Genomic DNA, 27,342 nt, shown 5'->3' on the forward strand with positions numbered 1-27,342 from the left:
TGGTTAATTGAAGGTAAAAGTCTCATAGACTTTTTGGTCCAGGCTGGCTTTTAACTGCAAATTCTCAGATATTAGCTTCCATAGTAGCTAGGATAACACCTGTGAGTCACCAGCACCCAACTTTTTTTTTTTTTTTTTTTGTCAGTCATGGGGCTTGAACTCTGGGCCTGGGCACTGTCCCTCAGCTTTTCAGCTCAAGGTGAGCGCTCTACCACTTGAGCTACAGTGCCACTTCCGGTTTTCTGGTGGTTTATTAGATATAGGAGTCTCACAGTCTTTCCTGCCCAGACTGGCTTTGAACTGAGATCCTCAGATCTCAGCCTTCTGAGTAGCTAGGATTACAGGCGTGAGCCACCAGCACCCAGCGCCAACTTTTTTAAAAAATAGTAATTCATGTCAATTTCTCCACCTAAAAAATTATTTCTGTTCATTTAAAATTCAATACATTTATTTCACATGTAACCAGAAAATTTTGAAAAAGGCATATAAATATGCTACTAAAATTATGTGACTCATACCACTTTTTTTGGGGGGGGGGTCTGGTCGTGGGGCCTGAACTCTGGGCCTGGGCGCTGTCCCTCAGATCTTCAGCTGAAGGCTAGTGCTCTACCACTTGAGCCAGAGTGCCACTTCCGGCTTTTTTCTTTTTGCTTATATGGTGCTGAGGAATCGAATCCAGGGCCTCATGCATGCAAGGCAAGCGCTCTACCACTGAGCCACCTTCCCAGCTCCTCATACCACTTTTCATATTAGTGAACTACATTTATTGTAGTGCTTGGCAATAAGATTAGATATTCAGTAACCATTTGAAATGAATCCTTAAGTTTTTGCACTCTGGTAAACCATCCAGAATACTGATTGGTATAGTACCTGATGTTGCATTTTTACATTTCTAGGAAATTTACTAGATTTGAATACATTGAAATAAAATTTTTTATCAGAATTTAGTCTCTAAAATTGATTACCTATAATCTCAATGTTTCTGAGTTAGCTGTTATCTTCTAGACTCACAGCAGAACATTTTACCTGCCAAGGGCCATTTGGATATTTATGTACAGGCCATACAAAATTATCAGTACAGGTACATAGCATGGGCAGCTGAGTAGAAGCATATGAGAAGCATATTTGTCTATCTCATCATCTACTGAATAATTTTTCAGGCCTTATACAGCCTCTGAGCCAGATAGTTCCCCACCACTGTTAGAGCTGTCTGTTTTTCACGCTATCTTGTTAATTATGCATATAAAATTGTTTTCTTGCTTTAGTGTGACCTTTTAGTTACGCTTTATATTACTATACTTTTTTTTACTTGCTAGTTTCAGTTTTAGTCCATAGGAAAAATTATATAGATTTTTCTTTTTGAAAATATTTTTAGTACCTTTAAGTAATTGTATGAAGGACTTGCTAGTCTACAAAGCAGTTTATGTATACAATGTATCTTGATCTGTGTCATCTCCTTCAACACTCCCCCCCTCAATCCCCCTCCCTTATTTTTCTTAATTTGTGGTGTATACAATGAATTTCTGAATGTATTCTTTTTTCTTTCCCCTTTCCTTCATCTACCCCTCTCCCCTTGCTTTCTCCCTTTTGCAATTACTCATTTCCTGGTGCTTTTTTTCCCTTGGGCTTTGATTTAGTCTTTGTAAAGAGTTATACTATTTGAGCTCTCCATAGAGTCTATTATACTTCAAATTAATTCATTTATAACACTTGCATACCACCTAGTGTTTTTACTTATAGATTTTTTTATAGGCACATTCTAGCTACCAAAAATGAGGGAAACCATACAACCTTTTTTTTCCCCGAATCTGCCTTACTTCACTTAATATAATTTTTTCCAAGTCTTTCCATTTCCTTATGAATGGTGTAATGTTACTCTTTCTAATGGATAAGTAAATTCATAACCACATACATAACCACACATACATAACATACACACACACATACATAACCACATTTTCTTAATCTATTTGTAAACCCTCAAAGAAACAACAATCCAATTAATAAATGGACTAATGAATTACAGAGAGACTTCCCAGAAGAAGAAGTAAAAATGGCCAATAGACACATGAAGAAATATTCAGCATCCATAGCCTTAAAGGAAATGTAAATCAAAACAACACTGAGATTTCATCTCACCCCAGTTAGAGTGGCCATTATCAAAAAACTAACAATAACACATGCTGGTGGGGATGTGGCCAAAAGGGAACTCTATTACACTGTTGGTGGGAATGTAAGCTTGTTCAACCACTCTGGGAAGCAATATTGGAAAGTCCTCAAAAAAATAAACATAGAACAACCCCATGTCCCAGCAATTCTACTCCTGGGCATTTATCCAATAGAACACAAACAGGGCTACAGTAAAGCCACTAGCAAAAACATGTTCCTTGCAGCACTATTTGCCATAGTGAAAATATGGAGGAACCAGCCTGGACTTTGCTTTCTTTTTTCCTTTTTTTTCTTTTTGTTTTTTTCCCCGGTCATTCGTGGGGCTTGAAGTCTGGGCCTGGGCGCTGTTCCTGAGCTCTTCAGCTCAAGGCAAGTGCTCTACCACTTGAGCCACAGCGTCATATTCTGGACTTTGCATTTTGCAGGTACTGGGATTTGAATTTAGTGCTCCCCCTCTTCACCCTTCCCTCCTTTTGTTATTAAGGTGAAAGATTTTAATCTGTATCACAGTTCTTTTCAGAATCTTTTTTTTTTTTTTTTTTTTTGGTACCAGTCCTAGAGCTTGTTTTCTCAGGTCAGGGCCTGAGCGCTGTCCCTGAGCTTCTTTGCTCAAGGCTAGCACTGTACCACTTGAGCCACAGCTCCACTTCTAGATTTTTGGTGATAGTCTCCTGGGCAGAAGCCCAGGTTGGCTTTGAACCATGATCCTCAGATCTCAGCCTCCTGCGTAGCTAGGTTTACAGGCTTGAGCCACCACTTTCTGACAAGCTTTTAAAAGTACAATCTTATTGTTATCATGAAGGTGTTGTACAGAGGGGTTACCATTTTATTTTATTTATTTTTTGTTTATATGGTACCAAGGGATTGAACCTAAGGCCTCATGCATGCTAGACAAACACGCTACCACTAAGCCACATTCTCAGGATTACTGTTTTATACGTCAGGTAATGAATGCATTTCTTTCTGGACATTGTCACCCCTTCTGTCACTTGCCCCCCTTCCTCTCCAATCCCTGCCCCACAAGTTGCATAGTTAATTTTCCATAATTTCTGCTGAATACCATGACTATGTTTGTTCACTTTTCCACTATTTTGTTTCCCCTTTTTCCCCCCAACAGAAAAAAGAACAAACAAAACAAAAAGCAAAAACATCACCATTACCACCAACAAAAACCCCTGTTTACATTTCCTGGAATTTGTTTTGATAAATAGTATTTTAAATGTTTAGAGGCTTTATGTCTTTGGGTTCTTCCTCGAGGAATATCTTACTGAATGCCTAGAGTCCTGTATAATTATTGTGCCCCAGTCTTGCTTCTGCATCTGAGAGAAAACATGTTTAGAGCCTCTGTCTTGACTGGCTATCAGTGTACCACTTAGGCTACCTCTCCAGCCTGGCCTTTTTCTTTGGGTATGTAATCTCTCAGACTGTCTTTGAACCACAATCCTCTATTCAGAGGTGTCTGGGGTCTAGGCTTTTAACAAGCACTCCCCACACCCTTCTCACCTGCTTCTCAAACACTCCCTACTTAATGTGTGGTGTCTTCCATTTCCTAAAATGCATTCTTGTTCTGGTGCCATGGTTCCCAGATCACAGACTTTTTTTGTGTGTGCTGTGGTTTGCTGGTTCTGTCCATGTTTATTATACTTAGGTCTGTAATGTGATTTTGGAGATTGAGTTGTGCTTAGTATCAGGGCTATGCTGGACCTTATGTGTCTATCTTTTGTTTTATGAGGGTTTCTACAATGTGGTTAATGTAGTTCAATCAGTTACTACCACAGGGATGTTGTTGCCAGTCCTTAGATCTTTGTCATCTTCACATCTGTTGTACTGGCAGCTCTGATGTCCCCTACAGTACTGCAGGGTTGGTGTGAGAATAACTAGTTGTTTAATAATGTTTTAGGAAAGATGCTAAGTGATACTAACTCAGCTGCAAGTTTATGTACCTCATTCTATATACTAGGATTTGAGCTTGCAGGTGAGATTAAAGGGAGAAAAATCTTAAGTTAATATTAAAAAAAATTAGCCCACTTTCCATCTCAACTTTCAACTGTTGTATTTCCACTTTTGGTTAGTTGTGTTAGGAGATACAGCAATCCTAGTACTTACATGTGATGAAAAGTGTGTTTAAAATATGCTCTGTTATGTGAGCCTAAAATTTTATTGTCTTTAAGTAGTTGTCCAAAGGAGTTGCTTTCAATAAAGCAGTTTATGAATACAATGCATCTTTTTCTTTTCTTTTCTTTCTTTTTTTTTGGGGTTGGTTGGTTGTGGGGCTTGAACTTGGGACCTGGGCGCTGTCCCTGAGCTCTTTTGTTCAAGACTAGTGCTCTACCATTTTGAGTCACAGCTTCACTTCCAGTTTTTGAGTGGTTAATTAGAGATGAAAGGCACACAGGAACTTTGGGGACTTTTCTTCCCCAGACTGGCTTCCATCTGCCATCCTCAGATCTCAGATCTCAGCCTCCTGAGTAGCTAGGATTACAGGCGTGAGCCATGGGCACCCAGCCTACAATCCATCTTGATCAATGTCACCCCTTCCATCATTCTCTTCCATCACTCCCAACCTCCCCCATGCCTCAAATTTCTTAATTTTGTAGTATATACAAAATCCAACAATGCTACATTGGACAACTCACTAACTTTATTTGGCAAATGAGAGGATAGGGGAAGTATATAAAAGCAGAAAGGTATTCTGGCTTAATATACTGTAACCTATTTTGGACAAAAGTAAATGACATGAAATTAATAGGGAATACTTATCACAAAAAGATAAATACATAGTACAAGAGTTCATTGGAATGTGAATTGCAGAGTGAGGGATGGTTTAAGAATTGATGGCTATTGACCTGTCTTTGAAGAGTTAAGTAGGTTTTTAAGAGATTAAAAGTATGTACCATTCTAATAAATAGACTGCTGGAAAGGATTGGAATTAGAGAACAGTGACAGGAAGAAAATGCAAGTCAGTTATTTTGGTTGTTGAATGGTAGTATAGAATTCTGAAATGATTTTGGAGAATTTGGGATGCCTAAAGTAGGAATAAGCAATTCATTCAACAGATGGAGAGAAACTTTTATGGACAAAGGTATTGGAAGGGTAGAAAGAAGAAATTTTGTTGTTGTTGATGATCGTGGGGCTTAAACACTGAGCCTGGGCACTCTCCCTGAGCTCCTTTCATTCAAGGCTAGCACTCTGGAGCCACAGCACCCATTCTAGCATTTTCTGTGATTAATTGGAGATAAGAATCTCACAGACTTTCCTGCCTAGGCTGGCTTTAAGCCACAATCTGCAGATCTCAGCCTCCTGAGTAGCTAAGATTACTGGTGTGACCCACTAGGGCCTGGTTGAATTGGGTATATTTCTAAACAAACAAACAAAAGAAGATTGTGTATCATTTGAGCCATTGGACTTTTTGTGTCAAGAATGGAATACGTCAATATTTGTGTCATAATCAAGTCCTTGAAAAATTCTTAATTCAAGTAGGCACACAAGAAAATGTCATCAGCATGTGTGTGGATGTTTGTATGCACAAAACACCCCAACTTTTGTATGTTTTTGCTTTTAGTGGGTAAAAAGAAACTACTTTCTTTAAAGAATTCTTTTTTTTTGAGGGGGGGGGGTCCCGGTCGTGGGCCTGAACTCTGGGCCTGGGCGCTGTCCCTCAGCTCTTCAGCTCAAGGCTAGCGCTCTACCACTTGAGCCACAGCGCCACTTCTGGCTTTTTTCTTTTTGCTTATGTGGTGCTGAGGAATCAAACCCAGGGCCTCATGCATGCAAGGCAAGCACTCTACCACTGAGCCACCTTCCTAACCCCTAAAGAATTCTTTTGAGAATTGCAATAATATTTTATTGATTTTATGTTTTTAGTATCCTGAATAATACTACCATAAGAGATGATAGAGTCTAAAAATCTTTTACGTGTCATTAAAAGTGTCATACCAAGCAAGAGTATATTTTAGAGAAATACTTTGATATTTATTCTCTTGCTCTTTGATAGTAGTAAACATTTTGTCTATTTCAGTTGATCATTTTTTAAACACTTTTGCATTGCTATGACATTTCTGAGCCAATTGAATAGAAAATGTCTACTGATAATTCTCAAACTGATGGGTCTTTTTATTCTTTTTAATATCAAAGTATTATTTCATGTCAAAACATTTTTTATTCATTTGATTCTATTCATTTTTAACGTATATCTAGAATTATAAATTAATATAAACTCCATATTCTGTTGCCTAAAACTTTGTTATCAAATTAAGTATAAACTTATAGTATACTTATAAATGCCATAAAATCAAGTATTGGATTATTTATTGACCACTTCCTTTTTTTTTTTTTTTTTTTTTTTTTGGTTGGTCATGGAGCCTGAACTCTGGGGCTGGGAGCTGTCCCTCAGCTCTTCAGTTCAAGGCTAGTGCTCTACCACTGGAGCCATAGCGCCACTTCTGGCTTTTTTTGTTTATGTGGTGCTGAGGAATCGAACCCAGGGCCTCATGCATGCAAGACAAGCACTCTACCACTGAGCCATCTTCCCAGCCCCTTGACCACTTCCTAAATAACTTTTTATGGTTGATTTCCATATTATCTATCAGTTATTTAGCCTTAGGATGTCCCCAATAATTGCCTTAAAAATTTTTTTACTGCCTGTGGACCTTTTGACAAGTGAAAGGGTAGAAGTAGTAGTGTAATCACCTTCTCCTGACAGAATACAGTTGTTTTTTTTTAATCTATTTAGAGCCAGTAAGAGAATTCACAATCAGTTCTATTTGATAGAATTGGAGTATTTTTGAGGGCTAGGAATGTGGCTTAGTGGTAGAGTTCCTAGAATGCATGAAGCCCCCAGTTCGATTCCTTAGCACCACATAAACAGAAAAAGCTGGAAATGACGCTATGGCTCAAGTGGTAGAGTGCTATCCTTGAGCAAAAGAAGCTCATGGACAGTGTCCAGAGGCCTGAGTTCAAGCATCAGGACTGGCAAAGAAAAATTTTTGGAAGAAGAGGATATGTATCAATGTTTATATTTGGAAAAAATAATTTGGAATGATCATTGCTTGGGGTTTTTACTGAGACAGAAAGGACGTATTAGTAAAATCAGAGCTAGATTTTGTTTGTATACCTTTTCCCACTGTTATTGACTACCTAGGAATGGATAGTAAAATTTTATGTGTTTTTTTACTTTGGAGAAAGTCCAGTCATAAATTTTTACTTACGTTTTTGTAACGGTGGTCATATGTCTTTGTAATGGAGTGATAAGATGAACTCTAGCTTGTGAATTTACTGAGGAGTTTCAGTTGAGGCAGTAATGAACTGATTGAGTTTGAATAGAAATTAAATGAGGCCATGAATATTTATGTAATTGGTATCATGCTCTTTTGTTTTGCCTCTCATACAGAGAGCTGACCAGTTCTGACTTCATATTTGTCTTTCAATTAATAAACAAAACCACAAGATGCCAATACTGGAAAACTAATAATCTTTAGTAATATTGCCTTAATTTAACAGCTCTACATTAATCATACTCCTCCACCAATGTCCAAGAGTAAGGAGAGAGAAATGGACAAGAAAGAGTTGGACAAGTCAAGGGAAAGATCCAGAGAAAGAGAGAAAAAAGATGAAAAGGACAGGAAAGAGCGGAAAAGGGTTTGTAATTTTCTTAAATTAGTTTGGAAAGCTCATTATAATGTATAGTAGTGTGCTTATTGCTTTTTAAAAATTACTACTTTATTCTGTAGCATTCTGTGTCGTTTTAACTGGTATTTTCACACTAAAGTGTGTTTGCATCTTCTACAGTAATAAGGATCTTCAGCTTAGTATTCTCTACCAGCTCTGCTTATCTGTCATGCCATTTTACCAAGTATGTGAAACTACTGCAAATATTCTCCAATTCTAGTTAGCTGTGCCTTTCTTGTGTAAGAATAATTCTTTATAACAAAAAACGTAAACTTGTGATCAATGTAGTTCACAATTCTTGGTTCTAGGATCACTCAAACAATGACCGTGAAGTACCACCGGACTTAACCAAGAGGCGGAAAGAGGAAAATGGAACAAGTAGGTGGACTTACTGATACCTTGGAAGCAATCGTCAAAGTGAATTTGAAAAGGCTTTCATGATCCTCTTTTGTAATTTTAGTGGGGGTTTCAAAACACAAAAGTGAAAGTCCATGTGAGTCTCCTTATCCAAATGAGAAAGACAAGGAAAAAAATAAGTCAAAATCTTCAGGCAAAGAAAAAAGTGGTGACTCATTTAAATCTGAGAAGATGGATAAACTATCCTCCGGTGGCAAAAAGGTAAATTATGAGCACAAACAGTCTATCTTTTCTTTAAAAAAAATTGACTCTTCTTGGAAAAACAAGAAGAATTGTACCTATTACCTGTACAGAATTGTAACCCCTCTGTATAACACAACAGTAACAATAAAACGATATTAAAAAAAGACAACTCTTTAAAAACTTCGCATATATTTTTTGTCCTAGTCAAGTAGCCTTTTTAAAAAAATTATTAGGACATAGGAAGAGGATATACTGGGGGAGGGCAAGTTGTTTGGGAAATTTGAACCAGATCAATTCTAAATTATTAAGAAGCTAGAGTTACTATACCTCTGAGTTTCTTTTTCCTCTATATTTCATTCCTATCCACTTTAGTTCTTTGTGATTTAACCTTTCTTTGTATTTTGCTTTTTTGTCCATTTAAAATTATTTGCATTTAGTTTCTTTATTTTTGAAGTTAAAATGAGATTAGGCATTAAAATATTGAAATATATTTTCTCTATCAGTGTCAAAAGTCTTCATTAAATATGATATGAAATATTTTATCTGAATAAGCTCATTTGTTGGAAACTTGGCATCTGCTTTTAAAATGAAGTGTAAGATACATTTTCTATATATTAACGAATGACATACAAATTAAATCTATGTATGTTCCATAAAGTAATAAGCTACTGCTAAAGTATAAAATGTTTACAAAGCAGTATTTTATGAATTCAAAAGATATGTAGCATATATGTAGTTCATAAAAGCAGTTTTAGAAAATTTAAAGATGCGTGATTTAATTCTATATGAGAAAGATAGGCTGCTGCTTCTCAGTGTTTTTTTTGTTGTTTTTGCTTTTTGGTAAATGTGTGTGCCGTTCCTACTGCTTGAACTCAAGACCTGGGCACTGTCTTTGAGCTTCTTTTGCTCAAGAGTAGTGCAACAACGCTTGATCCACAGCTCCACTTCCAGCTTTTTGATAGAGTTTATTGGAGATAAAGACGCTCATGGATTTTCCTGCTAGGGCTGGCTTGGAGATCCTCAGATCTCAGCCTCCTGAGTAGCTAGGATTATTATAGGCATGAGCTATTGGTGCCTGGCCCTCATTTCTAATTAGAGCAAAATTCGTATATTAAATTAACTGCGTAACATACAATTTAGCTGGGCACCAGTGCCTCACACTTGTAATCCTAGCTACTCAGGAAGCTGAGATCTGAGGATGGAGATTCTGAGCCAGCCTGGGCAGGACCCTTATCTCCAATTAGCCACCAAAAAGCTGGAAGTGAAGCTATGGCTCAAATGGTAGAGTGCTAGCAAAGTAGCTCAGGGAAATTATACAACTCAGCAGTATTTAATATATTTATAACATTGTGTGCAGTTTTATATGTCCAAAACATTTTAGTTGTCCCAAAGGAAAAGCCTATACTTATGATAACTGTCAATCCACACATCTCTTTCCACCAGCCCTGGACAACTGCTGATCTGCTTTTTGTCTCTATGGATTTACTTATTTTTTAAAAAATAATTTCATATAAATGTAATTTTACAATAATAGTGCCTTTTGCATTTGTTGTTTTTCACTTAGAAGAATGTTTTTGAGGTTCTTTTATGTTGTAATATCTTATTACTACACTTTTTATTATTACGTAAATGTAACACTTTGACCATTTATCAGGTGCTAGATTTTTAGGTTGTTTCCACCCTTTTGGCTATTGTGAATAGTGCTGCTATGAAATATTTGAATCTCTTTGTTAATTCCACCCAAGAAAGGAACTTCTGGGTTATATAATTTTATGTTTAGCTTCTTGAGGAATTGCCAAACTATTTTTCCATGGAAGCTGAGCTGTACAATTTATATTCCTCCTTCCCTCCCTCTCTCCCTCCCTCTCTCTCTCTCTCCCTCCCCCCTCCCTCCCTCCCTCCCTCCCTCCCTTCCTTCCTTCCTTCCTTCCTTCCTTCCTTCCTTCCTTCCTTCCTTCCTTCCTTCCTTCCTTCCTTCCTTCCTTCCTTCCTTCCTTCCTTCCTTCTCTTCCTCTCTCCCTTTCTCCTTCCTTCTCTTCCTCTCTCCCTTTCTCTCTCCCCCCTCTCTCCCTCTCCCTCTTTCTTTCTTTCTCTCTCTCTCTCTCTCTCTCTTTCTTTCTTTCTTTCTTTCTTTCTTTCTTTCTTTCTTTCTTTCTTTCTTTCTTTCTTTCTTTCTTTCTTTCTTTCTTTCTTTTGTCTCTCTGTCTGTCTCTGTCTCTGTCTGTCTGTCTGTCTGTCTGTCTGTCTGTCTGTCTGTCTGTCTCTCTCGTGTTCCTTGGGCTTAAAGTCATGGGCTGGGTGCTGTCACACAGCTCTTTTGTTTAAGGCTGGTGCTCTACCACAGTGCCACTTCTGGTTTATTTCTGGTAGTTAATTAAGCCTAAGAGTCTCATGGATGTTCCTGCCCTGCTGGCTTCAAAATGCCATCCTTAGACCTCAGCCATCTGAGTAACTAGAATTACAAGTGTGATTCACTGATGCCTAGCTCATAATTTTTCCTTTCCCTTCCCCTTTCCCTTTTCCTTTCCCTTCCCCTTTCCGTTTCCGTTTCCCTTTCCCTTTCCTTTCCCCTTTCCTCTTTCCTCTTTCCCCTTTCCCCTTTCTCCTTTCTCCTTTCTCCTTTCTCCTTTCTCCTCCTTTCTCCTCCTTTCTCTCCTCTCTTCTCCTCTCTCTTCTCCTCTCCTCTCCTCTTTTCTTCTTTTCTTTTCTGGTTGGTCATGGGGTTTGTACTCTGGGCCTGGGCGCTGCCCTTGAGCTCTTCAGCTTGAGCCACAGTGCTCACAGTTCTGGTGGTTAATTGGAGATAAGAGTCTCATGGACTTTTCTGCCTTGGCTGGCTTTGCATCTTGATCCTCAGATCTCAGCCTCGTGAATAGCTAGGATTACAGGCGTGAGCCACCAGCACCTGGCTATAATTTATATTTCTATCAACAGTTTATGAAGGTGTAAAATTTGTGTCTTCGTTAAGATATATAAATAGTATCTAGCTATATCTGAATACTAGACTCACATATGATATATATTTATTTGTCTTGTGTCATTTCTGGGGCTGGGATTCAGGAACTCTTTTCTTGCACAGAATTTTTCCCTTACAGCTGGAACTTTGCCATGTAAGTGATGCCTCCAGTCCAGCTTTCTTGCTGTTTTATTGGAGATAAGAGTCAGTCCATCAGACTTTTCTGTCTGGGGCTGTCTGTGAATTGTGATCTTCAAATCTGAGTTTGGCACGAGACAATGGTATCCAGCTATAATTTTCAAATATTTTCTCCCATTCCATAGGCTGCCTTTTCACTTTCTTGATAGCAACTTTTAACACAGGGACATTTTCCTTTTGACAGAGTCCACTGAATCTTTTTTTTTTTTTTTTTGTATGTACTTTTGGTGTCACATTAAGTTTTTTTTGAAAAAAGCTATGGCTGGTGGGTGGTGGAATGTTGAGCTGATAATTTTTTTTTAATATTTGGTTTTCAGTGTCCCAACTAATCCACCATTCCTTATAGGAGTCCAGGCATGATAAAGAAAAGATAGAAAAGAAAGAAAAACGGGACAGTTCAGGAGGAAAGGAAGAGAAGAAACAATATCCTTTTCATCTTAATATTAATTTCAATCAGTCTGAAGGAATGTTTGCAATATGAAGGAACCTTTATAATATGTGATATAAAATACTTAGGAGCTTTTTAGCTTTAAAATTGTGTTTCCGGATCATTCTTTCAATATATGAAATCTAAAAAATGAGAAACTTGCTTTCTAGTTATGTATTTATGTATGTGCTTATGTATTTAATTTATTTTTGTGCCACTCCTGGGGCTTGAACTCAGGGGCCTGAGCATTGTCCCTGAGCTTTTTTTTTGCACAAGGCTGGTATTCTACCACTTGAGGCTCAGCTCTACTTCCTACTTTTGGTGTTTAATTGGAGCTAAGCATCTCATGGATTTGCCTGGCCAGACTGGCTTTGAACCATGATCCTCAGTTCTCAGCCTCTGGAGTAGCTACCAGCTACCAGTACATGGCATTATTTTCTTTTTAACTTACATAGTGACTGAGATATCTTAAGCCACAAAAGAATTTATAGTTCCCAAGCCTATATTGTCTACAAGAGGAAGAAAAGGAACATTGAGTCTCTTGGGCTGTGATAAGGTAAGTAAAAGGGTAAAAAATGATTTGATAGACCAGCAAAGACTGATGGAATTTGCGGCTCTCAGGCAAGTCAGGGCCAATTAGGACTGCAAAACAGAAGACTATACTAAAAGCAGGACAGTATTCTTTCCTGTCCTAAAGTTGTTTTCCCTTAATTTGTCATCTACTCATAAGTCCTCGGACAAGCACAGATAATGAAGACTTTCAATCAAGGTGAGTCTTCTCTCACCTTTTCATTAAAAAATACAAAGTGAGGTCTGATAATGATGAAACATAAAATTCAATCTGTTAATGTTGAAAAAAATTTCCAAGTTTCAGCTACTTGAATTTTTTACTATGTTTGTATAAAATGTATATTTAAGCTGTTTCACTTTAAGGATATTGACTGAAATAAGGACATCTGGCTTTCACTTCACTATTCATCTCTCCACCTTTTCTGAATAATTAATTACAGCTTAAAAGTACCTGTAGTTCTGTAAGTTTTGGTGGTGTCTGCAATCACAAACTATATCTAAGAGGTTAAGTTGAAGAAGCTTACAGAGGTTGTAGACAACAAATTTAGCCTTTAGCGTTCTCTGTTCTTTTTGCCTTTCCATGCAGGTATGTTATCTAAGTACTTTTGTGTATGTTTCTGGACTTTTTTTTCCCCTTTTGCTATTGCCCCTGTTTTGCAAAGCCAGAAAGAAAGGCTATGCTTTTAGTACTAGAATTTAAATATGCAACTTAGTTTTCAAGATAGTATAGTCCTGTCTCATGACATATGTGTTATAGCCATCTTAAATAATTCCCATGTCCATTTTAGTGGAAAGGGTATTTAGATCCAAAGATAGCTTTTGAACACTTAAGGTCAATGACTGAATAGTCTTGTTTGATTTGTGATTTTGGATTTTTTTTTTTCTCCAGAGTTTTATTGAGGTATAATCGATAACTGAGAATGTTATATTTGAATAGTTTCTGTTGGTGATGCTTTAAGTTGCTTTAAGAAAGTTGGGATGATTTGCCCTGTATGTTATTGGTTCTATTTGAAGTTTTTGACTCTGCCTTTTTTTTTTTTGTCTGAGACCTGGACTCCAACTCAATATCTGACACTTTAGCTCATTGGCTTACACTCTGCCACCTGAGCCAAACCTCCAATCCCTTGATTCTGATTTTTTTGGCCAGTGCTAGGGCTAGAACTCAGGGTCTGTGTGCTGTCTCTGAGCTTCTTTGTGCTCAAGGTTAGTGCTCTACCACTTGATCCATGATGCCACTTCTGTGACTGTGCCTTTTTGTGTGTGACTCTGCTTTTTTTTTTTTGACTCTGCTTTTTATAGCTCATTTTCTTCTGTTTTTATTGTCACTTCTTAATGATATTAAGTGTGCACTTAATATTATTAGCTGCTCCTAATCTTTTAAGAAACTATATACTTAAGGCTATTAATAATTAAAAAAAATTTTTTTTGGGTTCGGTCGTGGGGCCTGAACTCTGGGCCTGAGCACTGTCCCTCAGCTCTTCAGCTCAAGGCTAGGGCTCTACCACTTCAGCCACAGCCCCACTTCCAGCTTTTTTCTTTTTGCTTATGTGGTGCTGAGGAATCGAACCCAGGGCCTCAGGCATGCAAGGCAAGTGCTCTACCACTGAACCAACTTCCCAGTCCCTACTATTAATAATTTTTTAAAGTAAAAGAAATTCCTGAAAGCAAGAGAAGTTTGTAAGGAGATTCTAAGGAGCAAAATAAACATGACAGAATGTTGAGGTTGCCAGTTAGGTGAGGTATGCCTTTTCTGCTTTGTTGTTCTGGACTTATCTAAGTTGTAGAGTGGGATAAAAACCATTTAGAATATAACCTTTTTTTTTTTTTAGTTAGGAAGATTATTAAAAAATCTTCAGTTCTAGTTCTCCACCTATTGTTTTTCTATGGTGGACTCATTCGCTATTCATTTTTAAATTCCTCATTTTACTTCCACGTATTGTCTATTACAAAAAAAAATCTCAGATTTTTATTAGGAATGGCCCACCATAGTTAATATTCTCTTTCACTGTGATTTTTATATATCTGTCTTTACTTAGTACCTCAGTTCATTTTTTTAAGTTGGTTATGGGGCTTGAGCTCAGGGCCTGGGCTGTCCATGAGCTTTTCTAACACTTTATCTTTGTACCACAGCTCTGTTTCCATTTTTCTGGTGTTTAATTGTAGATAAAAGCCTTACAGACTTTCCTGCCTTGTCTGGTTTTGAACCACCATCCTCAGATCTCAGCCTCCTGAGTAGCTAGGATTACATGTATGAGCCACTGGTGCCAAACTTTATGTGAAAATTTTGCTACATTTTTGAATTTATGCTCCTCTCCGTAAGCCTGAATAGTAATCTCTCTCTCTTTTTTTTTCTCCAAGTATCAAAGAACTGGCCAGAGCTGTTTGTTTGGCTGGTGGTCTTGCAGTAAAACTTTTAAATTCACTTATCTTGTTCCTTCCAAGATGGCCCTTTTGAAGATATGTTTAGCTTAATTTTTACCTTAATTTGATTTAATGCTTAGTTAGTGACAACTATGTGCTATATTTTTAGGCAGATTATTTTGTGAAGCTTTAGTTGACCTTTTTCCTGGCTGTCTTCTGTTTATTTTCTAGCTGCCTCTTTGTATTTAAATTTATTCTGGAGTTGTTTTTGTCTTTGTACTTTTCTTTCTTTCAGAGTGCTCACTTTTTCTGATTGGTATTAACTATCTATAGACTGCTTCTAAATGTGCTGCCCATGCTTCCCCTTTTAGCTTATTTTCTATTCTATAGAAAGGAGAATTGCTAACATAAGTTATATTTACCATGATTAAAAAAGAATGTCATAAACTGGGCAATAGTGACTCGTGCCTATAATATTAGCTACTCAGGAGGCTGAGATCTGAGGATCATGCTTTGAAACCAGCCTGGGCAGGAAAGTCATGAGGCTTTTAGCTCCAAATAACTACCAAAGAGCTACTAGCCTTGAGCAAAAAAGTTCAGGCCCTCCCAGTACTGGCACACAAACATAAAAAAGATCATCATAAATTTTTATAATTTTATGTTTGATTTTTAGAATAGTGGTTTTGGGGAGACTATATATAAACAAATGGCACTTACATATATCCTGATTTTACAATCATTGAAAGGGTCACAATAGGGCTGGAGGCATGACTAACTGGCAAGTGCAGAGCTCTGAGTTCAACCCCTAGTAAGCACCAAAATAATGAAAAAGATCACCCTAGAATTAAGAAAATTCTGTTTATAAATATGACTCAGATCAAAGTCCTTTAAAGTCTGTGTTCTTGTTCTGTCTCCTGTTTTTAGTTGCACATTGTTTCTGCTTGTTTTCTGCATATTGTTACCTGTGGAGTCTATGTAAATTATCTTTCCTTTTCTTGAACATTATTAGCTTTTATTTTATTTAATCTTTAAAATGTCCTGCTCATTCCAATTTTTATCTAAGAACCATCCATCCTTTGCTTCCTCAATTTTTATTTTCTATTTCCATCTCTAACCTCAAGATACAAACTCTTATCCTTTAAACTAAGGTTGTAAATTCTCATTCCTTGGGTAAAACTGTAATTCGTTATGTGTACATTCTTGGATGATAAAAAGTGTTCATTTAAAAAAATTGATTGCCTCTAACAGAAGAATTGATAAATCCAGTTCTCTTGAAGAACTGGAACATCTGGCAACATTATGTCTTGATTTCTGTATAGTAACAGTCAAACCTGCCTGTGTTGTTCCTCTAGAACAAGGGCCATCCCTACCCACAAAAGTATTTACCTCTGGGGGCTGGGAAGGCTCAGTGGTAGAGCGCTTGCCTTGCATGCCTGAGGCCCTGGGGTCGATTCCTCAGCACCACATAAGCAAAAAGAAAAAAGCCGGAAGTGGCGCTGTGGCTCAAGAGGTAGAGCGCTAGCCTTGAGCTGAAGAGCTGAGGGACAGCACTCAGGCCTAGAGTTCAGGCCCCACCACCGGACTCCCCCCCTCCCTCCCCCCCCCCCCCGAAAAAAAGTATTTACCTCTGTCAGTCTCTACTTAATTACTTCATTTGTTTCTCTTACACTCTTAGTTCCTGTAGTCAATTGATTTTGTTATTCTAAAACAAAATTGTTTTGCCTCCCTTCAGCCCATAATGAGAAATTGACCTTCATTTCATATTCCTGGTATTACAAAACCATTTCCACTCTGAGACATATTTTTGATGGGATAGAATGTTTGACTGAATGTATTCCTCATTAGCTAGTCTTTTTTTTGGGGTGGGGGGTCAGGTGTGGGGCCTGACCTTAGGGCTTAGGTGCTGTCCCTGAACCATTTTGTTCAAGAGTAGCTCTCTACCACTTTGAGCCACTCACTAGTTCTACTTTTCTGGTGAACTGGAGATGAGTTTCAGGGACTTTTCCTGCCTGGGCTAACATTGAATCGCGATCCTCAGATCTCAGCCTCTTGAGTAGCTAGGATTATAGCCATGAGCCGCCAGCACCCAAAGTAGCTATTGTTAGGAGATTAAAAGGGTAGACAAACTATTTTAATAGATTTTTTATTATAAAAATAGTGTACAGAGGGGTTACAGTTACATGAATAAGGTAATGAGTGCATTTCCTATTGAGCATTGTTACCCCCACCTTTGTTTTTCCTCTACCATCCCTTCCCTCCCCACTTCCCCAACTCTTCCCTCCCTCCCCCCCCCCACCAGTTGTAAAGTTCGTTTTCAACATGTCTTGTACATCTCATTGTTACAATGGGTCAACCTGTATCCCTATTTAAGCATTTTGTTTTTTCTCGTTCTCTCCCCAAATTAGAAAAGTGTATATATATAAGATGCAGGACACTGGAATCAAATCAGTGAAAACGGGTTATATCATGGGGGAAGAACAAACAAAAGGAACAAAAAAAAAATCTCACAGTACATTATAAGTACGTTAAAAAGAATAGCAAGATAAAAAACAATAGCAGGAAAGAAAAAAAATCACCTGTGTCCCTGTCTTGGGGTTCATTTTGCTTAATATCATCTTATATGGTCATATGTACATAGGTTTTGAACTTTTCTGCTTATCCTAGACATATACTAGTTATTGCAAATAAGGGAAACCATGGGACCTATGTTTCTTTAGACAAACTATTTTTGTCTTTACCATCTTTTGTACTCATTGCAATTATAGGATATAAGATTCTATACTCTGATAGCAATAAACATCTCCTTGGTGGGGGCAGGAGGAATTTCCTGTTAACTTTTCTCTTCAAGGTAGACCAGAACATTTACTTAGATAGTTTTACTTTATTTTATTTTACTTTATTTTTATTTTTGTTGTTGTTGGTTGTAGGGCTTGAACTTGGCCTGGGTTACTGTCCTGGAGCTCTTCAGCTCAAGGTGAGCACTGTACCACTTGGACCACAGTGCCGCTTTCGGTTTTCTGGTGGTTATTTGGAGATAAAAGTCTCACCGTTTTTTCTTGTCCAGGCTGTCTTCGAACCGAGATCCTCAGATCTCAGCCTCCTAAGTAGCTAACTAGGATTATAGGTGTGAGCCACCAGTGCCTGGTTTATTTCTTTAAAATCTAAATATAGGTATGAGCTGTTAGGAAAACTTCCTATACTACATTTGCCCTTTAGTGTGACTCTTCTATACACCTGTTTACTCTGAAAGACATCCTTGAATACAATTTGGATTCATCAAAACAGTGTCTCAGTTTTAACTGTAACATTTTATCCATTTGGAACATTGTTACATTTTTATCTACTGTAGAGTGTCTCAGAAACTGTATAATATAAGAGATTACTAGGTTGTGATATAAGAGCACATGAAGGCGATTACTAGGTTGCAGTATAAGAGCACATGAAGGTATGACTCCTTTCTTCTCTACACAAGTTCATTTGACTTTTTAAACGTTATTTTCATCCATACATACACTTATCGTTCTACTTGATGTGAATCTGTGTGTGAGAGAGGCACAGGAAACAATCCTGGTGGATTATGAAGTCAGATAACTTCAAAAAGTAGTGAAGTGCAGGGTGCACAATTTTGAGATGTCTCCTTGAAGCCATTTAACCATGAGTTAGCTGTTATTTTGGCAGGCTTCTATTGTATAATTCTTTTTTTGGGGGGGAGAGGTGGGGGTCGGTCATGGGGCCTGAACTCTGGGCCTGAGTGCTGTACCTCAGCTCTTCAGCTCAAGGCTAGCGCTCTACCACTTGAGCCACAGCGCCACTTGCAGCTTTTTTCTTTTTGCTTATGTGGTGCTGAGGAATTGAACCCAGGGCCTCATGCATGCAAGGCAAGCGCTCTACCACTGAGCCACCTTCCCAGCCCCGAGATTTCATAATTCTTAATTTTTTGTTGATAAAGTTACTTTTATAAGAAATTATAAACTACTGAAACGTATTTTGACTTTTTGGGGTGAATTTGATGATGCATTTTAAAGTGCTATTTAAAAGTCATCCTTCTGATAAGAAAGCTGAGTTATTTGACTTTTCTCTGCTTTAATCACCACAGTAACTACCTTCAGACCATCTTATTACTCAGAGTTGCTTCTTGGTGTCATACCCCTCTAGAATGCAGGGCATTTGGTATTGATTGTATTCTGATGACGTGACAAAGAGGATGATATGATGAAAAGTAGGAAAATGACAGGTTTACTAATGACTGCAGGACCTATTTCTGGCAAAATGAAAAACTAAGCACATCCAGATGATTATCAGTATAAAATTGTGTTTACAAATACAGTAGCCTTGTTTGAATGTATGCTGTGAATGAAACATTACCCCTATAATTCATAGCATCAACAGTATAGAGGTTGCGTACGTGCTTTGCGTGCATACATTCATGCGTGCATGGCGTCCATTTACGTGCTTGGCATGTGTGTGTGCGTGCGTGCGTGCGTGGTGGTGGTGGTGGTGGTGGTGGTGGTGGCGGCGGCGGCAGAGGAGAACCGCAGTAAACAGAGCGGTAGTAGAAGATAATTTCGGGAAGCATCATTCCTAAATAGAAAAAAAATAAATCTCTGTGACTTTTACAGCCAGAACTTGAAATATCTTGAAATTTCCAGTGGCTAATATAAGTGAAAGAAAACAGTGTAGAAAAATATTGCAGGTAATGTATGAACCGGGTGTCAATGAGAATAAGACTATTATTCGGTTGAAGTTAGAATCCCGAAGGCTGAATTATAGCACTGGTTCATCACAGTGTGACTTCGTTTTTAATGGCAGCCAGTCCTTTGTGAAGTTGATTGGACCAGCCAGGGGGAGGTTTCCAATGTTGTAATCCCAAGATTTCAGCATTATTTTGTAATACTCTGGACACTGTTGAGAGACTGACACTTAGTATCTTCTTTCCATTTGCTCTTGTACCTGCTGATTTGTCATTCCAGGGTATGGACAGGACCCCTAAACTGAAGGTCTCCCAGAGGAGGATGCTAAAGCTCCATGCGCCACTCAGAACGGTATCTTCCCTAACTAAGAGCTTCTGGTGCTGTCCATTTAATGGGAATCTGCTTTAAGTCAGAAGAAGAATATATACCACCATCCTCTTGATGAGACATTCCAAAGTCACTGATTTTCAGAACATTATTTTCACCTCCAGGCATTTTCTTGCAGCAAGGCCCCTGTGCATACAATTTTTACTCGAGATACGCCATCCAGAAGCAGCATCTATTGAAAAATTCACTGAAGTTAGTTCATCCTTCTTAGAAAGGAGAGGAAATCAACTCCTGGAACTAGTTCCTTAATGATGTAGATAGGCTGTCTTTGTAATCATGTGGTTTGAGGATTTTGGCTTCTTTAAAGTTTTTTAATTTCTGTTGTTCCTGAGAAAGATCTTCTTTATATATTTTAACAGTAACAGCAATTTTATCTTTGCTTTTGCCGTTAAATATCTTGTCAAAGTTTACCTTGCCCAGTAACTCACTTCATATGACATCTTCATGGTTGAGAACCCATATCTAATTCTTCTGAGTTATAGTCATATGGATACCATGATGATCTTTATTAGAACATTGGCTTTTTAATTGAAAAAATTGATCTAAACTATCCATCTTAAACTGCCTAATTGAGGAGTCTTTATATTTCCTATGTTGTGCATTCACCCCATTGTGTAATGTCAGAGCATGTCATCTTCAAAAGAAGCCTCAAATGTGTTAATCACTTTTTTAATTTAATTTTTTTACTTTAATTACTTTACAGGTAGGTTCTTGAATTTTTGTTCCAGGCCAACCTCAGACCGTGATCCTCCTACCTATGGCCTCCCACATAGCTGGGAAGATAGGCATGTACCACTATGCCTGGCATATTGGTTGAGATGAGGTCTTGCTAACTTTTTGCTTGGGCTGGACTTGAACTGCGATCCTCTCAATCTCTGCCTCCTAAGTAGCTGGGATTACTGGCATGAGCCTCTTAAACCCAGCAGCAGTCATTTTTAATACTCCCCTTCCCTCTGCCTCTGGAACTACTAATGTACCTTCTGTCTATGATTTTGGATATTTCATATAAATGGAATCATGTAATATTGTGGCCTTTTGTGTCTAGATTCTTTTGCTTGGCATCATGTTTTCAAGATTCATCCATGTTATAGCATGTATCAATGCTCCATTCCTTTTTAATGCTAAATATTTCACTGAATGAATGTGTATCATATTTTGTTTATTCATTATTTGATGGACAGGAACAATAAGTTTTTAAGTATTAAAATTGTAAGTTTAACATCAGTGTATCTGCAATTATAATCGATAATGTCAAGGTTATACAAGATGTGAACAGAATGATGTGTAGAAATGATGTAAATTATTTGTCAGCATTTCATGCAAGTGTGATTATTTTCTAAGGCCTCTTCTCACTCTGATATTATGAAATATATGAATGTAGTATTTTCATCAATAAAATTTGATGCATTAAGCATTAGTTTAAAATTTGAGTGAGCAATGTTAGGCAGAAGAATAATTTGCTACATATTGTAATCATGTTTTGAATTTATTTCATTATGCAGTATTTGAAAAATGTCAATACATAAAAGAAAGGAAATGAGTATAATTGAGTCAATATATTTTTAAAGCAATTTTTATAATTTAGCAGACATTGCATCTTAATATAAGTCACTATTAAAATCGTGTCCTTGCAAAGAATGTGATGTCATTTTTTTTTTTCTTTTTCTTTTTTCTTTTGGGTTGATCATCTAAAATAGGTTCCTTTTCTTTACTACATGTTCTATGTTCTTTTTATTTTTGATAAGCTATTGTTTGTCTTGCAAATGTTTTACTTGACTATTTTCTTTTTCTCTATATCTGCATCTTTTCTCTTACATACAATTTTAAATGTTTAGTTGTTTTTAAAAGTCATGGTATGTCTTTTTTCATGGTTTGTAACAATGGACAATGAAAAGACACCAATATTCCTTCCTTTTTTCTCAGAACTTAATTCAAGCTTTTGTTGTTGATAGAATTCACTTTCCTTTCTCAACTTTTTCTTCCTTCCTCTTTCCTTTCCCCCTTTTTTCCACTTTACTGTTTCTACTCTTTTTCTGCCCATTGTCTCCTTTCTTCCTTTTTTCTCCTCCTCTCTACCCATCTTTCCTCCCTCCCTTCCTTCGTCCTTCCTAATCTGTCATTTTAATCACTTTATTTTTTTCAGGTGAGATTGGAATGAAATTACTCAGCTGTGAGCAGAAATTTATTTCCTGAGTAGATTGCCAAGATTTATGAAGAGGGCCATTTGTACCTTTTAAAATTACTCAGTTATCTGCTTCCTTGCTCTATGTGGAAAACCTACAATTGTTGAGTTATTCATTACTGTATTTTGACTTCTCACTTAGTTTCTACATGATTATTTTCAGTAATGGCTGAAAGTGTTCATTGTTCCATATTTTAGCACAATGTGCTAAAACTTCTCAAATAGCAAATAAGGTTACATGTATACAGGATTTCACTTTTCATTAAATATTGCCTAGTTTTAGTCTCTACCTATCCACCCCCAATCTGAAATGCTTCCTTTTTACTGTTTGAAATGGAAAATAAACAATTATTGAACCATTTTCAATTTACCTCATTTTAAAAATGAAGTTTTAATTTATTTGGCCGGTTTTTCATATGAGTCACTAAAAATAAAGTGGGAGCTGTCTTGTGCAATGCCTAAGAATTATTCTGTATGGTACACATACATTAAAACCTTTTAAACAAAATGATACCAGCACTCACTTGTCCCTTGACATTTTTTTGTTGTAATTAGAGACAAATTTGGGGGGGTGGGAAGTGAAATTTTTCTTGTGCTTTAATCTACAGCTGTAGAAGCTTTGTACTGCTTTAGTCTGGAAAAGTCTCAAAATAAATTTTTAAGGGATAATTTTTTAAGCTACTGAATTCTACCCATGTAACATTTTTCTAAATAAACAATAGTTTTCTCAAATGATTGTATATTATTGTGTATACTTTTGCTTATTTAGAATAACTTGGCAAAGATAATTCAATAAACTTTGTAGCCCTTCTCTATGGGCTACACAATTGTCAAAATATCCTATCATCTAATAATGTGATATACATCTTTGTTTATGTAGTGAGCTTTAAAAGCATGCCTACATTTAATGTCCAGTTTCTTGTAAACCATGATAACTATATAAGATAAATTTCAAATATATTTCAAGGAGTAAGAAGTGCTGAACCCATCTGGAATGACAAATGGGTATAAATCTTGTCACATTCAAGTAATTGTAATCACAGAAAATGATGACGGTTAAGCACTTGTTATGTGGCTAGCCTAAGACCAAAAATTGAAAGTGATTTTTGCATTTGGGAAAATAACTGATTCACATTGCTATCATATGTTTAAAACATTATGTAAGAATTTTCCAGTGATGTTGCATTCACATTTGAAGGCTGGTGGTAGTAAGCATCAATACCTCTTGTCATTGGTGAGACAAGGTCGTTTCAGTCTCCTAAATGCTGAGATAACAAGGTGTGCATCAGTATACATAGCTATCTCTACCTGTTTCCCATTTACTGAATAGAGATAATCTTTGATTGTGGCTTTGCTATAAATGGTTTCATTTTGTAATTATGCATAAATAATGTTAGTAGTATGGAATACATGCTTTTGCATTGTGATAAAGTGTACTCTGGTTTAAGTGCAAAAGGAATAAGAACCAGATATTGTTCCCATGGGGCTCCACTCTAATTTGGAAATTATAGACCTAATGAATACTATCATACATTTAAGGTAAAACACCAGTTAGTAACTATTTGAGGCTTTGTAGCTTGTGTGTTCTTCTTGGAACTTCTCAACTCTGCCATTGTATCATGGAAGCCAGTTTAAATTATAAAAAATGACCATGGCTCAATTCAGGAAAATTTTATTTGCCAAAATGTAGAATTCTGAAGTTTTTCCTGATAACCTCTTCTTTCTATGGAAAGTAAAGTCTCCTTCATGATTTTTTTAAAAATTGCATGCGCCTCTTAGGTACTAGAGATAGAACCAGGAGCAAAACATGCCCTGTCTCTCAGGGGTTGTTCATTCCCATTAATAAAAATAATGAATGTATAGTGTTAGGTAGAAGGAACTATAATGAGGAAAAATGAATGGTGGGGAAGGCAAGACTTAATACATTATATACAGAGTAGTTACAGAGAAGATGAACAAATCAGAACATTTGTGGTGGCCAGCACAAGGTGGACATTCCCAATAATATAAGCATGAGAGATCTCTGTCATTCAACCCATCTTTGAAAGCTTTACATGGAAATCATGTAATATGCAGAATCAGTCCTAGAGTGTGGCATTTAGGCTTGCTATTTTCTAAAAAGGAAATTTTGACCTTACTCATTAATGGCCTCGAGGGATATTCATGTCCTCCTGACTTGTTTGCAAGTTTGTGATAGTGTGCCCTAGTCTAACAGTGGTTTTCATCTAACTCTAAAGATAAAGATGTAAGTATTTTTCCTTTTTCTCCCTGGGTCTTTTTTTTTTTTTTTGCCAGTGCTGGGACTTAAATTCAGAGCTTGGGCAGTGTCCTGGAGCTTCTTTTGCTCAAGTCTAGTAGTCTACCACTTGAACCACAGCACTAGTTCTGCCTTTTTCTGTTTATGTGGAATGGAAACCAGGGCTTCATGCATGCTAGGCAAGCACTCTACCACTAAGCCACATTCCCAGCTCCCTGGGTCTTGTCTTAAAGAATTTGTTATCTTTATAACCTTAAATCTGTCTGGGGCTTGTGAAGATTTGGAAGACAGCTGATGTTCTAATTTTGGTTTAATGATAATAACTATCTTACCATAGCCATGGGTATTAGCTGATGGCTGATACCTCAGTTCATGCTACTGAAGGATTGTCCATGTGAAATGTGATGTAGGCACAGATTTTTGATGATTTGATTAGGTTGAATAAAAATTTTTTTTGAGAATTTGGAACAAAGTATATAAACTGGTACTTAAAATGACCCTATATTTTTCTCAATGTACTTTTAACAGGTCTCAAAATTCTGTGACAGATTTTTTGCTTTTTTCCTTTAGAAGGTACTGTTTTTTTTAAAAGTAGTAACTTAGCTGGGTGCCGGTGGCTCACACCTGTAATCCTTGCTACTCAGGAGGTTGAGATCTGAGGATTGTGGTTCAAAGCCAGCCCTGGCATGAAAGTAGTCCATGAAACTCTCATTTCCAATAAACGACCAAAAAGCAAGAAGTGACACTGGTTCAAGTGGTAGAACGTTCACCTTGAGCTGAAGAGCTGAGGGACAGCACCCAGGCCGAGTTCAAGCTCCATGACTCACACACACACCCTTAAAACTTTCAAACAGCTGGGAGTTAGTGGCTCTGCCTGTAACTCTAGATACTTAGGATATTGAGATATGGTTCAAAGCTAACCTGGTGAGACTCTTACCTCCAATTAACCACCAGAAAACGAAGTGGATTGGTGGTAGGGTGCTAGCCTTGAGCAAAAAAGCTCAGGGACAGTGCCCCAGTCCTTGAGTTCAAGCACACACGGGCCCCTTAAATGTTTTCCTTCTCTTCAGATCACAGACACACACACACACACACACACACACACACACACACACACACACACACACACACACACGCCCCTTAAATGTTTTCCTTTTATTCAGATCACAGAAACTCAGACAGTGCCCACAACACCACACACACACACACACACACACACACACACACACACACACACACACACACACACACAATCAGATCACAGAAACTCAGACAGTGCCCACAACACACACACACACACACACACACACACACACACACACACACACACACACACACACACACACACACACACACACACACACACACACACACACACACACACACGGGCCCCTTAAATGTTTTCCTTTTCTTCAGATCACAGAGACTCAGACAGTGCCCAGGCCCTGAGTTCAAACTCCAGGACTGGTTAAAAAAAAACCCAAAACCAAACGACAAGATAGGCATTTTGGACAATACATTCTTGGCAGAGGAGCCTGGACAACATTTATCAAACACAGTAGGGAAAGTTCTCATTTTGCATTTTAAAAGGACAGCCAGATATGAACTCACTAAAGTAGGTCCTTTTGGTATTTTAGGAATTTTTTTCCCCTGGTTTTTGAAGGATTCTTGACCTTTTGATTTTGGTTTTGCTGTTTTCCAGTCCTTTCCATTCTGTTTTAATTTTTATACATTTTTGGCTAGAGTATCTCATATAGATTTCTTCACTGAAACTGTTTCTTCCCTTTGTCAGCAAAAATTATCATCATCAGCAGCAGCAGCAGGTTTTACTTTTTCTGTGGAACCACTTCCAGGGGCAGATTGCCTTCCAAACACACTTAAGAGTTTTATATCCCCCTCTTCATCTTCTGACTCTGCATCTTCTGCAGTTCCTAAGTGCTGTTCATTAATGTGCACAGGTCCTCAACCACACTGCAGCCTTATGACCACAGATGGTGTAATTTCAAAGCCCCAAATGGAAACTGTTGGCTGTACAGATGTTTTCAAAGTTGCCAGTGTAACTTCAGTTGGATGTTCCTCAATTTTCATTGCCTCTGCTTTGAATTCATCCTTTACACCAGCCCCTAAACTATTCTTAGTGATAACTGGTGCCCGTTTTCATCATTACCCACCTTAAAGTGATCTTTGTCAGCCTTTAGATCCCAATGAAAATGGAGTTATGGGGCCTCAGGGTGCTCATGTCCATAGTCTTCCACTGGGCAGTGGCACATGCTCAAGTGTGAGGTGGCGGCTAGAGAAATTCAGCTCTGTGGCTGAGAACAAGTGCAGGACTGGATCATGCCAATGGTCCAGCAACCTTCTTGTCCACTGCTTTGTCTATAAAGAATAGCAAAATGACCCCAAGAAGGATGGTTAGAGAGGCTCTTAATACAAATGGGCTTGCCTAGAACTATGTCAACAATGGCACCATCACTAGATTTCAGGAATTTGGGCTCATCTTTCAGCTTCTGAGCAGAATGACAATCTTGTCAGCTCAGTGTTCTTGCAAGCAATGTGAGCTGTTTGTAAAAGAGGCCTCTCCAGCACTGATTTGGCCTGGGTGGTTCAGAATAGCTATCTGAGCAGTGAAGCCCACTACTTCCTTCAGAGGACCATTCTGACTTTCACTAGTAATGTTGTCATGACAAATGTCCTTGGCACATACTTGATGTTGAAGTTTATACTGTCACCATGAAGGTGTTCACTCCAAGCTTCATGACAAATTTCCATTCTCAAGCCTCCAAGTTGGAGAACAGCATTTTCCACTTGGTCCATGGGGACAGTAGATACCACCAATTTTGTGGACATCCTGGAAGGTCAGACACAATGTCTTGTCAA

The 27,342-nt window shown here is 37.7% G+C and overlaps 1 protein-coding gene and 1 pseudogene across 5 annotated transcripts in view; one reads left to right on the top strand and one right to left on the bottom strand.

Moving 5' to 3' along the window:
• Nucleotides 1–22,896, top strand: part of Thoc2 (THO complex subunit 2) — a 121,797-nt gene extending 98,901 nt beyond the window's left edge. For 4 of the 5 annotated variants that reach the window (XM_070039782.1, XM_070039779.1, XM_070039780.1 and 1 more), the window contains 6 exons: nucleotides 7,669–7,806; nucleotides 8,145–8,214; nucleotides 8,297–8,454; nucleotides 11,937–12,013; nucleotides 12,741–12,786; nucleotides 19,919–22,896. In XM_070039782.1, coding sequence (XP_069895883.1) covers nucleotides 7,669–7,806; nucleotides 8,145–8,214; nucleotides 8,297–8,454; nucleotides 11,937–12,013; nucleotides 12,741–12,768 — 471 coding nt within the window. In that variant the 3' untranslated portion in view covers nucleotides 12,769–12,786; nucleotides 19,919–22,896. The remainder of the gene's footprint in view (nucleotides 1–7,668; nucleotides 7,807–8,144; nucleotides 8,215–8,296; nucleotides 8,455–11,936; nucleotides 12,014–12,740; nucleotides 12,787–19,918) is intronic. The other variant, XM_070039781.1, reaches the window with a different exon arrangement.
• Nucleotides 20,121–26,710, bottom strand: LOC138839753 (nucleophosmin pseudogene; annotated as a pseudogene).
• Between the last annotated feature and the right edge of the window lie 632 nt (nucleotides 26,711–27,342).

The sequence above is a fragment of the Dipodomys merriami genome, unplaced genomic scaffold (genome assembly GCF_024711535.1).
Source record: "Dipodomys merriami isolate MVZ:Mamm:240054 unplaced genomic scaffold, mDipMer1.0.p SCAF_3, whole genome shotgun sequence".
In the NCBI taxonomy this organism is placed as follows: domain Eukaryota; kingdom Metazoa; phylum Chordata; class Mammalia; order Rodentia; family Heteromyidae; genus Dipodomys; species Dipodomys merriami.